The sequence below is a fragment of the Falco rusticolus genome, chromosome 1 (assembly GCF_015220075.1).
Source record: "Falco rusticolus isolate bFalRus1 chromosome 1, bFalRus1.pri, whole genome shotgun sequence".
In the NCBI taxonomy this organism is placed as follows: domain Eukaryota; kingdom Metazoa; phylum Chordata; class Aves; order Falconiformes; family Falconidae; genus Falco; species Falco rusticolus.
The window spans coordinates 8,021,500-8,034,154 of record NC_051187.1 but is presented as its reverse complement, the minus strand read 5'-3'; the positions used below and the strand labels follow the sequence as shown (position 1 = coordinate 8,034,154).

The following is a 12,655-nucleotide window of genomic DNA, read 5'->3' as shown; positions in this document are numbered from 1 at the left end:
CAGAGTTTGGTAATTTGGGAGTTCAGGCAGCATACCCTTCTTTGGCTCGTATGAGGGAATGCTTTTTCCTGGTGTATTTTGGGAGAGAGAAAGTGTCTTTTAGGTTATGTGACTTTGCTTCTCTGACTGCATCTGTTTCTCCTAATTGCAGGAATAGGGCTCCTGTTTTAGCTGGTGTGCAAAAGCAAGGAGTACCAACAGGAGGCATGGTGCAGGCATGGTCAGTTTAGCACTTTTCTGAAATGCATTGCCACAGGCAAAAACAAGTTAATAAACTTGATTGTTATTTGCTCTTCGTCCTATCCCATGATGTCATATCAGGGCAGGATGTCTCAAATGAAATAATGATGTTGTTTAGACGTTTTAAAGACCAGTGGTCAGCTCATACCAACTCCTGTTGAAGGGTGGGGGAAGCAAATAATACAGGTGCATATTCAAAAGATGAAGTAATTTTAGGACATGTATAATAATACAGACTACCATTAATTTATGTAAATCCCCATCTGATGGGCTTTAGTCAGGTGCTCGTATGACTCGGGAAGTTTTCCCACCACATTTTAATGCATAACCAACTATGTTTCAGGATCTCTTGTGTTCATTATCATTAATCCAGTGGTTACCCCCAGCATCCCTACTGGTAACCTGGTTTTGACCTTCTGACTTTAATTACAGGACTGTAATCTTGGTTCTGCAACTGAATTTCCGTTATGACCCAACTCACGAGCGCCACTGGCTGAAGTGGGGCTGTGGCCCTGGTTTTGGGTAACTCTTCAGGGTATAGGCAGTTACAGGGGCTGGAAGGAGAGGGCTTGGCTTTGCAAGTCTGGTTGGTTAGAAACTAGAACGAAATTCCAGTGACTACAGAGGTGATCTCTGCTTCCATCAAAGCCCTCCCTTGGGGCATCTCTCTGGTTTGCATGAGGGGACAGAGGTGTGTGTGGATGTCCCTCCCCAGCACAAGCCTGGTGAGCAGGCTGTAGGAGTGAGGAGAGGGCTTGGCCATTACTGTACGCCTCGATGAACTCTAATACAAATCAGTGCGTGCGAGAGAAAGAGACGTGGACTAATGAGAATGCCTGCCTGTTTTCTTTTGGGGAAACAAAAAGCTGACTTGCAGCTTGCTGACATTTCTATAGTCACGTTGCATTGGCAGGACAGGCAGCACCAGTAGTTCTTTTGGAAAGGCAGGACAAGGGGATCGAATGTGTTGTCCCCATCCCGGTCCCCCCACCCTTCCCCACCATGTGAAAGGAGCTCTTTGAGTGCAAGATGAGAGCGAGTCAGTGTGGCTCTGCAGGGGGATATAAAGCCAGCTTTGTAGCAGCCCTCTCTAGGCTTTCAGTGCCCTAGACCGTGCAGCGCAACCTCCGGCTGCTGCAGCCCTCCTTACCTGAGCAGCGCCAGGTCCTTCGCGCTTCGGCACACACATTTCATTGCTGTAGCGACAGTAGTCTGTAACCTGCTGCTTTGCTGCTTCACTCGCTGTTCTGCTTTAGTAAATTACCCTCGCAGGCCGTGGGAATGAGTGAGCCCGCTGCTGCTGTAGACCCTTGCAGGGTTTGTTTGTGATGCTTTGGTAGACATACAGTTGTGTTCCCCCCAGACACACGCACACATGCGCAAGTTAAGAAGCAAACTGCATTTGTCAGATCTCTGGCAAGTTCAGACATGCCTTAAAGTGTGTATAATAAGAATAAATGAAGTGCTCACTCTCTTACTTTTCCCCTCTGTGACCCACTTTTTGCAGACAAAGTTGGTAAGCCAGCTAGGGCACTCCTTGGTAAAGGAGAAAAATCTCCACTTGTTCTTCCTTGCAGTAAAATAATTCTCTTAAAATAACTCTTGCTGCTGCTCGGCTGCAGGATTTGATCTCTTAAATGCATGACGAAGTAAGTGTTTCTGTGTTATCTAGTATTTCAGTTAAAAAGACAACTTGCCACCTCTGCTGTGAAATCAGTTTTAAAAAGTGCCTCTAAATTCTGCCTGCTTTCTTAAAGAAAAAACAGTAACCACCTGGTTCTTCTTTATCTAGCAAAATCAGCGTCTTCACTAGTTTGTCAGGGAGTATTCTAGAAGAGAAATTACTTCCTGCCTGTATTGCTAACAAGCATATCTCTGTCACCAAACTCTTTTACGTACCCAAAAGCACTGATGTCTGCCAGAAATCTTTTGAAGATTCCTGGAAGAATCTAATCATCTTCACATGGCTAGTTTGCTAGGACTGGTAGAACTGGTTGTACAGTGCTGTGGGAGCAAATGGACTGGTTCTCAGGGATGTAGGACTCTGCTGGAACTTTGGCTGCTGATCTGAAGCATGTGTTAGCAGATGGAGACCCAGGCTGTATTATCTGAAGAGTGCTCCTTTGTGACCTCGGTCTGTTTCTGTGACTTAATATACATTTCTGTTTCTTCAAATGTGGATTTCTTCACCTTCAAATACAATAAAATTAGAAGCTCTCCAGTATGAAATACACAGACATACTCTGAGGTGTAGCGATCAACAGGACCTCTTTATGTGTTTCTCCTAGAGCCATTCTGTTTGGACGTGGAATGTATTTGGCCAACAATGCATATTTCATCCGCTGTGCCTTTTGCAGAGCTCAAAGATCAGAAGGCATTTAGCAGAAGAGATTGACACCACTCTGTTTTACATGTGGGGAAGTGGAGGCAGAGAGACCTTGTGCAAGGTGCCAGGAACAGACCCCAGTTCTGCTCCAGGGCTTAATCCCTGTGAATCCTGCTGGAATAGGCATTCTCTGCAAAAAAAGACTCAAGTCTTTATCAAAGGACACCTTGTGTTTGGGGTGTGGAGTTCTTGTCTATAAACATATTTACCGGATCATTTCCCCTTTTGTTTCCTAGATGTCGCCATGCTGCCATAGCGAGGTACTTTGGTGATGGCACTCCACCTTGTAACAAATGCTGCGATTACTGCAAGAACCCGGGGGCAGTGAAGAGGCAACTGGAGTCACTGGAGCGCTGCAGCAACAGCTGGGGCAAAACCTGCATTGGGCCCACAGGTTCCTCCTGGGATAGCTATGACCCAGAGCTGTATGAAGGCGGGAGAAGAGGTTGCAGAGGTTTTAGCAGGTCTGTATTAGTAGCTTGAATTCAGCCCATAGAAGCTACCAGAGAGAAGAGAGCATCTCCCTGCTGCAGGCCCAGCCACTCTATCTTCAGCACGTGTGGTGGTATTTTCCTGTAACTTCTGGCAGCAGGAGCTGGAATTTCATTTTCCACACATTTTGGCAGCCTTGATCACATTCATGTCTCAAAGAGCCAAAAGCTGTTTCGACTGACCTAAGAATTGCCCTGCAGAATGTAGCTGGTTCAATAAACTAGCCTGAAGTTTTTTGGAAGCAGTAAGCGGGGCTCAGCCTGTTCACAGTCACAAGGGTCAAAAATGTTTAAATTGAGACCAAGTGACAGCACAGTATGACATTGTCCACAGATCATTCCTGCGTTAGCGTGGCTGTCTGTGGGCCAACAGGCTGGGGGGCCACTGACAGGACTTAGTCATCACAGAGGATGTAATGGAGTGCCAGTGTCAGCTGCTGCTGCAGATTGCTAAAGTTTAGTGTTTCCCTATCGGGCTGACAGCAAAAGGAAGATGTGCAGTGGGAAACATGATTAATTCTGTACGACGCCTAGCAGTGTGGAGATGGCAACTTCTCTTCTTCCTTGTCCTCTGGCTGAGCTGTAGCAACCGTGCAGCTCTGTCTGGGCGCAGGTTTCGCGCTCTGCCCTGCCCGTGAAGCTGTCAGGATGCACAGAGCTGTCGGCTGGCCTAGCCCTCTGCTTTACCTTAAACAGCTTGAGACTGGAAGCTTTGCTCTGCAGGCAAGTCCAGCCGAGTCAGGAAACTGGCGTCCTTGTGACCTCAGCCCGTGTTTGATCTCAGGACCTGAAAAGACGCGGCCAATGCTGATGTACAGCACACTGCCACTTGATTTATTGAACCTGACTGGATTGTAGCTTTGGCTTGGACATTGTCATGGTCAACAGCCTTAAAGCTCTGATTTGTAATACCTGTCAGTTTGGGCTGTGGCAGCTGTGGAAGGCACTAAGCTCTTGGGCTACATCTGGCAAGAATCAGCTGCTGCCTGTCAGCGTGTTAGTGATGAGGTTTTCATTTAATACAACAGTGTCTGAGGAACGGACGCTTTGTCCTTTCTGCCGTCTCTGCTCCAGTAGTACCCAGCAGCAGTGACTGACAGATGGGGTACCTGATGTAAGGCAGTGAGTCCTCAGTCTCATGGGAGAATCAGGCAGAGCTCCTGAAATGGAGCCCTCTGTTCTCTGAGCACTACTTATGTGCTACTAGTTCGTGCTGCTGTTTAGTAGTTCATGGGATTAACAAATCCCGTGAATTTTTGGACGACACCCACTACTGTTCCGGTTGAGGGATGGTAGTGAAACTAAAAGCTGAGAATTGTTCAGAAAGGATGTGAAATACATCATCTTTGTAAATACTGGGAGAACCTAGGCTCTCCAAAGCTTGTCCCCCAGTTAATGCTGCAGCTACAGAATTGTTTGTTCTTCTTGTTTTCCCGCCTTCTCCAGGTATAATGAAGAAAGCAGTGGGAATGGGGATGAAGCAGATGAAGAGAATCGGAAACGGGAATGGAACAACTTCTACAGAAAGCAGATGAGTCTGCGCAAGGTGAGTTGGTGTCCCTTTGCGAGACATTCACAGATTGCTGTGTGCTTGCCTTACAGACATAAAGGCTTCCTGGCATTAGTGGAAGTAAATTATTGCATCTTGCTGTTGCTCGTTCTGTTTCTTACTTCTTGCACCTCTGCTTTTGCTGTTTTCTCCATATTCTGGGCCAGTCCTATAATATGAAGAAACGCTAATCAAGAGGATCCTGTTGTCTTTAATACCTCTGATATTAATAAAACCAGATTTCCCCATTCAGCTTCTCTTGCATATCCCTATAGCAAAGTGAACTTTGGACTTTGATTCTCATTCTTTGTCTCGTTACCTGTATTTTGGTGCCTTTTCAGTACCTTTGTAACTTCAGCATTAATTTTCCTTGGAGCAGGGGTATAAAATGCGTCTTTTATGCTTCTAGACCAGCATGTGTGTTGCAGGAATGGAAATGTCTGACTGATCTTTGTTTTATTCCAGGGCAAAGAACCAGAAAAGGAAGATTTTGTTCCTCCAAGTAAATATCTCCTTTGATTTATAGTGGGTTTTCTTTGGGAGAAAAAAGTCTTGCATTTTGCAGCTGCATGTAATTTATGTAGCATCAACACTGGAGGTGTCAGTCCCTAGGCACAGAGGTTAGACTTTTGGCTGTGAAGGCTTCGCTGGAGGAGATGGATCAGAGCTTAGCTTTGGTTGGGGTGAAGATATGGAATGCACCTTTCTGAACAGCTTGTCCAAATAAGCAAAAGAGAAGGAAAACTCTGTCTAACCTGACTTTGTAAGCTGCTTCTGCGGTGCTTAGGCAGCAGTATTCAATTGGGCCGTAAGGAAACTGCTGAAAAACTTTGCCATTTGTAACTGTACTAACTGGGGCCCTGTCTAGCAACATAGTTCTTACGCTGTTGTAAAAGAACACCTGGTAGGTCATGTTACTCTGTTCAGCCTCTTCTCTTTTTTTGGTTGGTATTGTGGGGAGGGGAAAAGAGTTGAGTTTTCAAAGAGCCGGGATTCCTTGAAAAAGGGTTTCCTGAGGTGGGGAGGTTTTGGAAAGCTGTTAGCCATGAAGTGGCAAAGTAGATGTTCTCATCCAGAAAGAAAAATCTCACTGTGGCTTCTGCCTACTCTTTTGGAGTTTAATTTCTCCGGGTTAAAGGGTGACTGCAGTGGTGCTGGGGGTTGACTGTGCAGGGAGGAGCATGCCGAGCAGTACTGGACTGGCAACCCTGCCAGTGACAGTTGGGATGTTTCCAGGAGCCCCAGCCCTGCTATGACGCCTTTTCCAAATAAATGCCTCTTTTGTGGTAGGTGCAGACTGTCCCTTGAAGGATGCCTTCAGCAGGAGAATCTCTAAGCTCACCGTGAAGGTAGGAGAGGCTGGTTAACCATCAATCTTGTTGACTTGCAAAGAACAACAAAGATTCTGCCTGCCCTGTTCTTACTCCTTCAGGGATGGAAGTCCAAGGGGCACTGTGACCTCTGTAGAGCATTCTGTATCCCATGTTTCCTAGGGACGGGAACACTGCTTGAAGATGCTGGAAGAAGCTTTGAGCACCAATCAAAAGGTTCCAGCAGGAGGAGGAAAAGGGTATGAGATGAGAGAAAAGGGGTAACATACCGAGTCCCTTAACACAGGGCCTAAGCTTCCCTGAGCAGCGTTACCACTCTCATTACCTTTTTAAGTTATCTGGCCCGAGGATGTGGTTTTGCTTAACCGCATCCTTCTCGTAGTGATGTTCAGGATCAGATAATGAGGATTCCTGTCTCGATTCTGCTAAATCAGCTGGATGGTAGGAGTCGCAATTCTTCCCTGTCCCACGAGATGGGGATAGTGTACTTCTCAAGCTGGGCAAGCGGACACTGAGACTTCGTTTTAAAACTTTGTTTCCACCACCCTTTCCATTCACCAGCAATTCCTTGCTGCATCCCTTGGGACTTCCTTGGAAGTTATCACTTCTTCTCGCACCGGAGGGAGGGAATTTTGTACTTTGTGAGAGATGCTTAAGCATTAGTGTTCCCTTTGCAGATCTAGAAGTGTGTCTTGCCAGAAATCACCCCAGCCTGTGTTACAGGTCAGACCCTCACGCCTGTGCTGTGGAACTGGAGTATGAAGCTTTCCGAACCAGTAAAATGGCCAACTCCTACAAGGCAACTGTGCTAAAGAAGGTAGGGCCATGCGTCTGCTGCTGTTCCCCTGAACGCGGTGTGGCCTCAGCTTAAGGGCAAACAGGGTAAAGTTTGTGTGGGAAAGATGAAGGAGAAGCTCTGCTTTGCCTTGGATGTCTTCCAAATCTTTCGTCTTGATTTTGTTTCCTGGAGGGCTCAGAATCACGTTGGTTTCACATCTTTGTTGGCTTTACAGGCTCCGGAAACCTACATAGCAGTGCAAGCTTATCCAGTTATCTTCTAGTCTAGCAATGAAGGGAATTGGGAGTTCCTCAGACTGTTGCTGACAATGGAGAAGCCTTGGTTTAGGTTAGCTGATTGCCATAAGTCTCTCTGAAGATGTTTCTGTTCTTGAGATAGGTGTCTCTCCAGGGGAGGCATTTATTTTGCCTCTATGGCTTTTAGTACGTACAAAGGCAGGAATGCATCAAGATCTCTGGCCACTAGAGACTCTTTCTGTTCTCTTTTCAGGTAGCAGAAATCAACAAAGCCTCAAAACAAGGAGAGTTGTTCTCATTCTTTGGGTCTGGAACTGGTGGCAATAGCAGCTTGGAAACAAAATCTGGGCCTCCAGCAGAAGAGGATTTCCTCCCTGCGTCCCAGGTTTACTCGGTGAGTAGGTACAGATGGGATAGACAAGGAGGGAATGGTGTGCTTTGTCTGTCTGCTTTTTTATAATTTTATTTTAGGTTCCTTCTGTGGCCATAGCTGTATATTTCTATTGTAGTCGCTTTTCCTGTCTGTTGTTTGTTTCTGGAGTGAGATCAACTAGTCATGCTGGTTCCTGTTAGTGATTATAATTTGTGTGCAGGCCATAAGTTAAGTAAGTTTTTCTCATTTTGCTCTAACCAGGGATGCTGTCTGTTTCCTTACTGCAGGCCTATGACTTTAACCTAATCCATTTCTCTGATGTCTCGGTTAATGATTATGATGATAAGTCACATTTAGAACCTTCCCCAGCTTATGGCTGTACACACTGGTGTATTGTGTACAGAAACTGAGCTCCTTTCAGGGTTCTGCACACAGGGTTTCCTTAATGCTTTTACATCCAAAGTTTCTTCTTCCTTTCTCCCTAGTTCAAACCAAAGCGTGTGGGAGCAGGATTTCCAAAGAAATCCAGCTTGTTCCAGACAGCTTCAGAACTGCTGAAGGTCCAGGAGGGGACTGATGCAAACCCTGTCAAAAAAGAAGGAGATTGTGCAAGTCGGCAAGACAACAGCAACTGGAGTCTGGAACTGGACACCAGAAATGCTGTTCTCCAGAAGAAAGAAATAGCAACCAAAGCAATGTATGAGAGTGCTGGGGCAGAAGTGCTCCTTCCTGAAAAGAAAGGACAGCAACCCAGTCCGGACACAGACACAAAAGCTGCCCTTGGGGAGGGCCCTGCAAAGAAGTCCAAACCTAGCAAGAAGCAGCAAATGCTCGCAGAAGCAGCTAAAAAAGAATCACAGGATATTTCCAAATTCTTCTCCCTCCCCAAAGGTGGGTCTAAAGCCAAAAGTTGCAGCTCAGCAAAGGAAGATGGTTGTTCTGCCAGCACACTACCTCAGGTTTCTTCTCAAAGCGTGTGTCAAGAGAAACCAACACCTCAGGAAAACAAAGATGTCTTTGGAGGAGATGTGATTGGACAGTCCCAGGGAGAGAATGAAGAACTGGGAGAGACAGAAGTAACACTGACTGAGAGAGAGGAGGATTTTGAGACCCAGCGGGCTGCTGAATCTGAACTCCTTCAAGAGGAAATTGATGTAAAATCCAGGTAAAATCTCTATCTCTCTGCTCCCTGTGTTACCCTGTTAATGAGCTGCAGAGTCGCACCAGCCTTGTCCGGGAATCCGTATTAGATTTCTAGGCTGGTGAGGCAGACTCGGGCTTTACCACATTGAGTCTCATGGCCACTGACAGTATCTTCGCTGTAGAACGATTAAGAGTGGCCTTCTCTCTGCTCTTCCCACTAGTTTTGCCGAAAATGTCACAGAAACTGAGCTAACTGTTGCTGGGGAAGGCGAGTGTGGGAAGCGACCAGGACCAGATGAGGTAAGACTTCAGTGGATGCTAATTTCCTCTATTCTGCTCGTCTTGTGCCGCGTTTCTCTCTGGTCTGAACTACACCCTGACGGTGTTATTTATCTGGGGAGGGCCCAGCTGCCGTTGCAGCAGAGAGGAGAACCGCAGGTGCATTGCACTGCTGGTGTCCGCCTGCCGCCCACTGGGCCAGCGCCAGCAGCTCCGGCTGCAGCGGAAAGCTTCCCCTCCGCGCTGCTTTGTTTCCTCTTCTCTGCAACACGTGTGACCGTACCCTTGCTGATGACCTGCCTGGAATGAGTCTCTCCACCCCCTGCAGATCTGTAACTACCTATAATTAGCAAGTTGCTTTCTCAGGCCAAGGGAGCAACCCCAGCCCAGTGACACACAGGAGCACTCAGAAAGAGCCGTGCTCACAGCCTTCCTTGCCATTCGGTCTCTGTTTCTGCATTTGGCATCTGAGACTGCTGGTAACTGCCTCTACTGAACAGTGTAGTCTCCTTGTTCTCTCAAATTGCACAAGAGTGTGGCACTCCTCAAGTGGTTGGTTCTTCCCAAGGGGCGTATTCTCAGCAGATATCCTGGGAAATCTTTTCCTGTCAGCTTTTCCTGTATAGGACGGGGTCTAGCAATTAGCTGCCCCAATAAGAGCACGGGGTAATTCTCAGTGGGGTAGTCTTAAAGGGTTTTCCTCAAAGTGCCTTTGTGTGAGAAATAGTGTATTATATCTGCACAGTAAAACGGGTTACGTGGATTCCTGCAAGGTATTCGCTCCAGGGAGAGCCTGCAGGATGCTGCAAAGATTCATGTTCTCAGAAGGGGGTGGCTGCTTGGAAGTGTCACGCTGCCACAGGAATTGGTGGGTTTGGTTTTCTTCTGTCCCATCTCCAGGATATGGAAAGTCCCGCAGCAAAGCGGCTACGGACAGTGGCAAAATCTTCCATTCTGTCTCAGCCAGACAGCAAAAGTGTTGGTCCAACAAAGAAGAAGGTGACTTTTGATCCGAACTTATCGGAGTGCAATAAGGAAGGAACCAGCAAGACTGTGCAGCCAGTGACCAAAGGCGTGTCCCTCAAAGAGACAGCAGACATCGTTGTCAAATATTTGACCCCATTCTACAAGGGTGGCAAATTTGCTTCCAAGGTAGGGCACAGCTCAAGACCCTCTTTAGCAGAAGGAGACTGCGTCTCCCTGGTGATCCGGGGATGGGAGAAGGGGAAGATCATCTGGATACATTTAATTTCCAAGTCACGGCTTGGTACGTGCTGTTTCAGTGACCCTCGGTGCAGGGACTCGCCTCTCCCCAGAAAGGGTTTGTGTGTGGTGGAGAGTGGTACCGTGTTGGTTCCTTGCTTGTTTGTGATTGTTCGTTTTTTCACCATAAACTCCAGCATGTTTTTAAGAACTCCCACCTGTGGAGTGGCAACAGATCAGGTTCAGTTCTGGTGTAGCCGATGTGTTCCGCAAGGCAGCGTGTGTGTGCGTGTGCTTCTCCAGCACTGCCGGGTCAGGTGTATTTGCAGGTTTGCAACACTCCTGTAGTCTAAATCTATGGTGTGTGGTACAGCCAGCCTGCGCTAGGGGCAAGACAAACGTGGAAACAGCCTGGTGAGGTAACCGATGTCTGCGTTCTGCTCTTTGTCTTCCCCAACCCTGCAGGATCTGTTTAAGGGCTTTGCTCGGCACCTGTCTCACTTACTGACCGAAGAGCAGAACCCTGCCCGCAAGACTGGTGAGTTGGCAGCTGGGGAGAGCGCCAGGGATCTTGGGTCCTGTCGCTGCTGAATGGATCGATGGCTTTAAAGGGGGCAGGTGTCTTAAGCGTCATCTCAAAGGTGGTGCTTCCTCTCTTGCAGTGAAGGAGGAAGCACAGAGACTCATCAAAGAGTTTTTCAAAACGAGGGTCAGGTGTGAGAGTGAGAGAGACTGGCAGGAGCGGCAGAGCTCAGAGAGCTGATCCCGGCGTCGTGTTGGCCGTCTTCCTTCCTCCAGCAGTGAGACCAAGGGATCCTGAAGAACTCAGCCAGGGAGAGGTTTGTGGAACTGCAGAAGCGAGCTCTCTTTTCCCACTGCAGTTTTGCTCACTTCTGTCATTAGTGGCGCATACTTCCAGGACACCAGTTTCTGTGAACTTACGGAGTTTCTCCCATAACTGGCGCACCGAAGCCCTCTGGTACCTCTTGCCAAGAGGTGTGACGGCTGCATCTGCTGCGTGGGTTAGGGGCTGCTGCTTCAGGCGATCTGCAGCACCTCCAGCCTCTGCTCCCGGCAGCAGTCGGGGAGGGGCTCAGACTTCCCCACTGGGACTCTGCTTTGGGACGGCACCTTGCTTCCTAGATGGCTCCTCCCCTTGCTCCCCCGTCTCTTAGTTTTTATTTCAGTGTTACCAATAGAAGCCTTATGCTACAAGTTCACATGCTTTGCTCAGGGCTGCCAATGACAAACTTGATGGTTGAGTTCCTGGATGGAATGTTTTCCCTTGAAGGGCAGGAGGGGAGCGTTTTGGTTTTACCATGCGGGCAGTGCCTACTTTCTGAAGGTGGAGAAACTCAGACGCTTTTTCTTTTAATGTGAACTTTTTTTTTTAACTTTGTCCAGTTCTGCCTGCCCTTTAACTTAGGCGGTGATGCTTTTTCAGTATTAATCTCTCCAATAGTGGCACCGAGGTTGCCAACACTTTTCCAGCATTTGCTTGTAACCCCTAAAGCCATATCTGCTTCCTGTGCCTCGCCCACAGTCTGCAATAGGAGGGCAACGCTGCTGTTACAGCTGGTTAAGGTACTGCTGTGGCCCTCAGATTGCCGCTGTGGTGCCTCTGCTGCTATATTTATGTAAGGACCTGAACCCTGGGGTATCAGCGGGCTTGAAATAACCCAGCTCCCTGGAAGGAGTCCTTTGTGGTGGGTTTCTGTTGGGTTCTGCCTTTGTTCCATGCCATGGAGGCTGGTGGCCTCAGGCACTGCCGCTGCTAGAGGAATCTGCAGCCTGAGAGGCCATCAAACAGGCTTTTGGATCACTGTACTCAACAGATGTATTTTTTTTTTTTTAAATGTACTGAAGAGTATGTGCGGAACTGACAATAAAACGATGTTGTAGCTGCTATGGCCTCTTCCTGGAAGCTTTTTCTTACCACTCAGTCATGCAAACTGGCCTTAGACACATTAAGACTCTGTCACTGGGAACACAGACATAAAAGCTCTTTTCTTATCTGAACAGACAGCTAAGAAATGGAACCCTGGGATGGGGTGGAGGGGAAGCATGGGCCAGCAGATGCCTCCGGCCCTTTAAGCTGCAGGCCTTCTCCAGGTGGAACCAGAAGGAGAACCTGGAAACACTTAACTCCAAAGTGACTTAGATCTTCAGCTTGCTCTGCTCACCGAAGGACAAAGGGCCCTACCAGAAGCCTTTTACGCAATAGAAGTCTTTTTCAGCTGTTGCTGGCTGGCTTCTGTTTTCCCTTCCCATTAAAACTCCTGTTCCATCAGCCTCTTCAGTGGGGTCACTGTCTGTCCAGAGCTCAGTGCTTCTGGAGTTCAGCTGCTGCCTGGGTGAACTCAGAAACACTTTGTTTACCTTGTAACTCAGGGGGCTCCCAAAAGGCTGGTGAGGGCACGGGGTTGTGTTTCCTCACACTGTGGGGCATGTCTAACCAGGTGAGTTCTGCATCTATGTAAGGCAGCAAAAGCTCAGCAAAAGAGAAGGGGAAGAAGGGTAAGTTAACCTCCAGCTATCATCATTATTCTTGTAAGAAAACTTCATGAAAGAAAGTCTGTCACGGTGCTGTGGTGCCTTACATAGCCTTGCAGTAGCACTGCTGAA

General features: G+C 47.8%; 1 protein-coding gene across 6 annotated transcripts in view; it reads left to right on the top strand.

The window, feature by feature from the left end:
- RECQL5 (RecQ like helicase 5) overlaps window positions 1–11,938 on the top strand; it is a 39,767-nt gene extending 27,829 nt beyond the window's left edge. For 3 of the 6 annotated variants that reach the window (XM_037408266.1, XM_037408274.1, XM_037408293.1), the window contains 12 exons: window positions 2,863–3,090; window positions 4,564–4,663; window positions 5,132–5,168; window positions 5,957–6,015; window positions 6,160–6,236; window positions 6,721–6,814; window positions 7,286–7,426; window positions 7,891–8,570; window positions 8,770–8,848; window positions 9,728–9,979; window positions 10,496–10,568; window positions 10,672–11,938. In XM_037408266.1, the coding sequence (XP_037264163.1) occupies window positions 2,863–3,090; window positions 4,564–4,663; window positions 5,132–5,168; window positions 5,957–6,015; window positions 6,160–6,236; window positions 6,721–6,814; window positions 7,286–7,426; window positions 7,891–8,570; window positions 8,770–8,848; window positions 9,728–9,979; window positions 10,496–10,568; window positions 10,672–10,793 (1,942 nt within the window). In that variant the 3' untranslated portion in view covers window positions 10,794–11,938. Of the gene's footprint in view, window positions 1–2,862; window positions 3,091–4,563; window positions 4,664–5,131; window positions 5,169–5,956; window positions 6,016–6,159; window positions 6,237–6,674; window positions 6,815–7,285; window positions 7,427–7,890; window positions 8,571–8,769; window positions 8,849–9,727; window positions 9,980–10,495; window positions 10,569–10,671 lie in introns of those variants that run through there. The other 3 variants (XM_037408288.1, XM_037408282.1, XR_005107524.1) reach the window with 3 other exon arrangements.
- The last annotated feature ends 717 nt before the right edge of the window (window positions 11,939–12,655 follow it).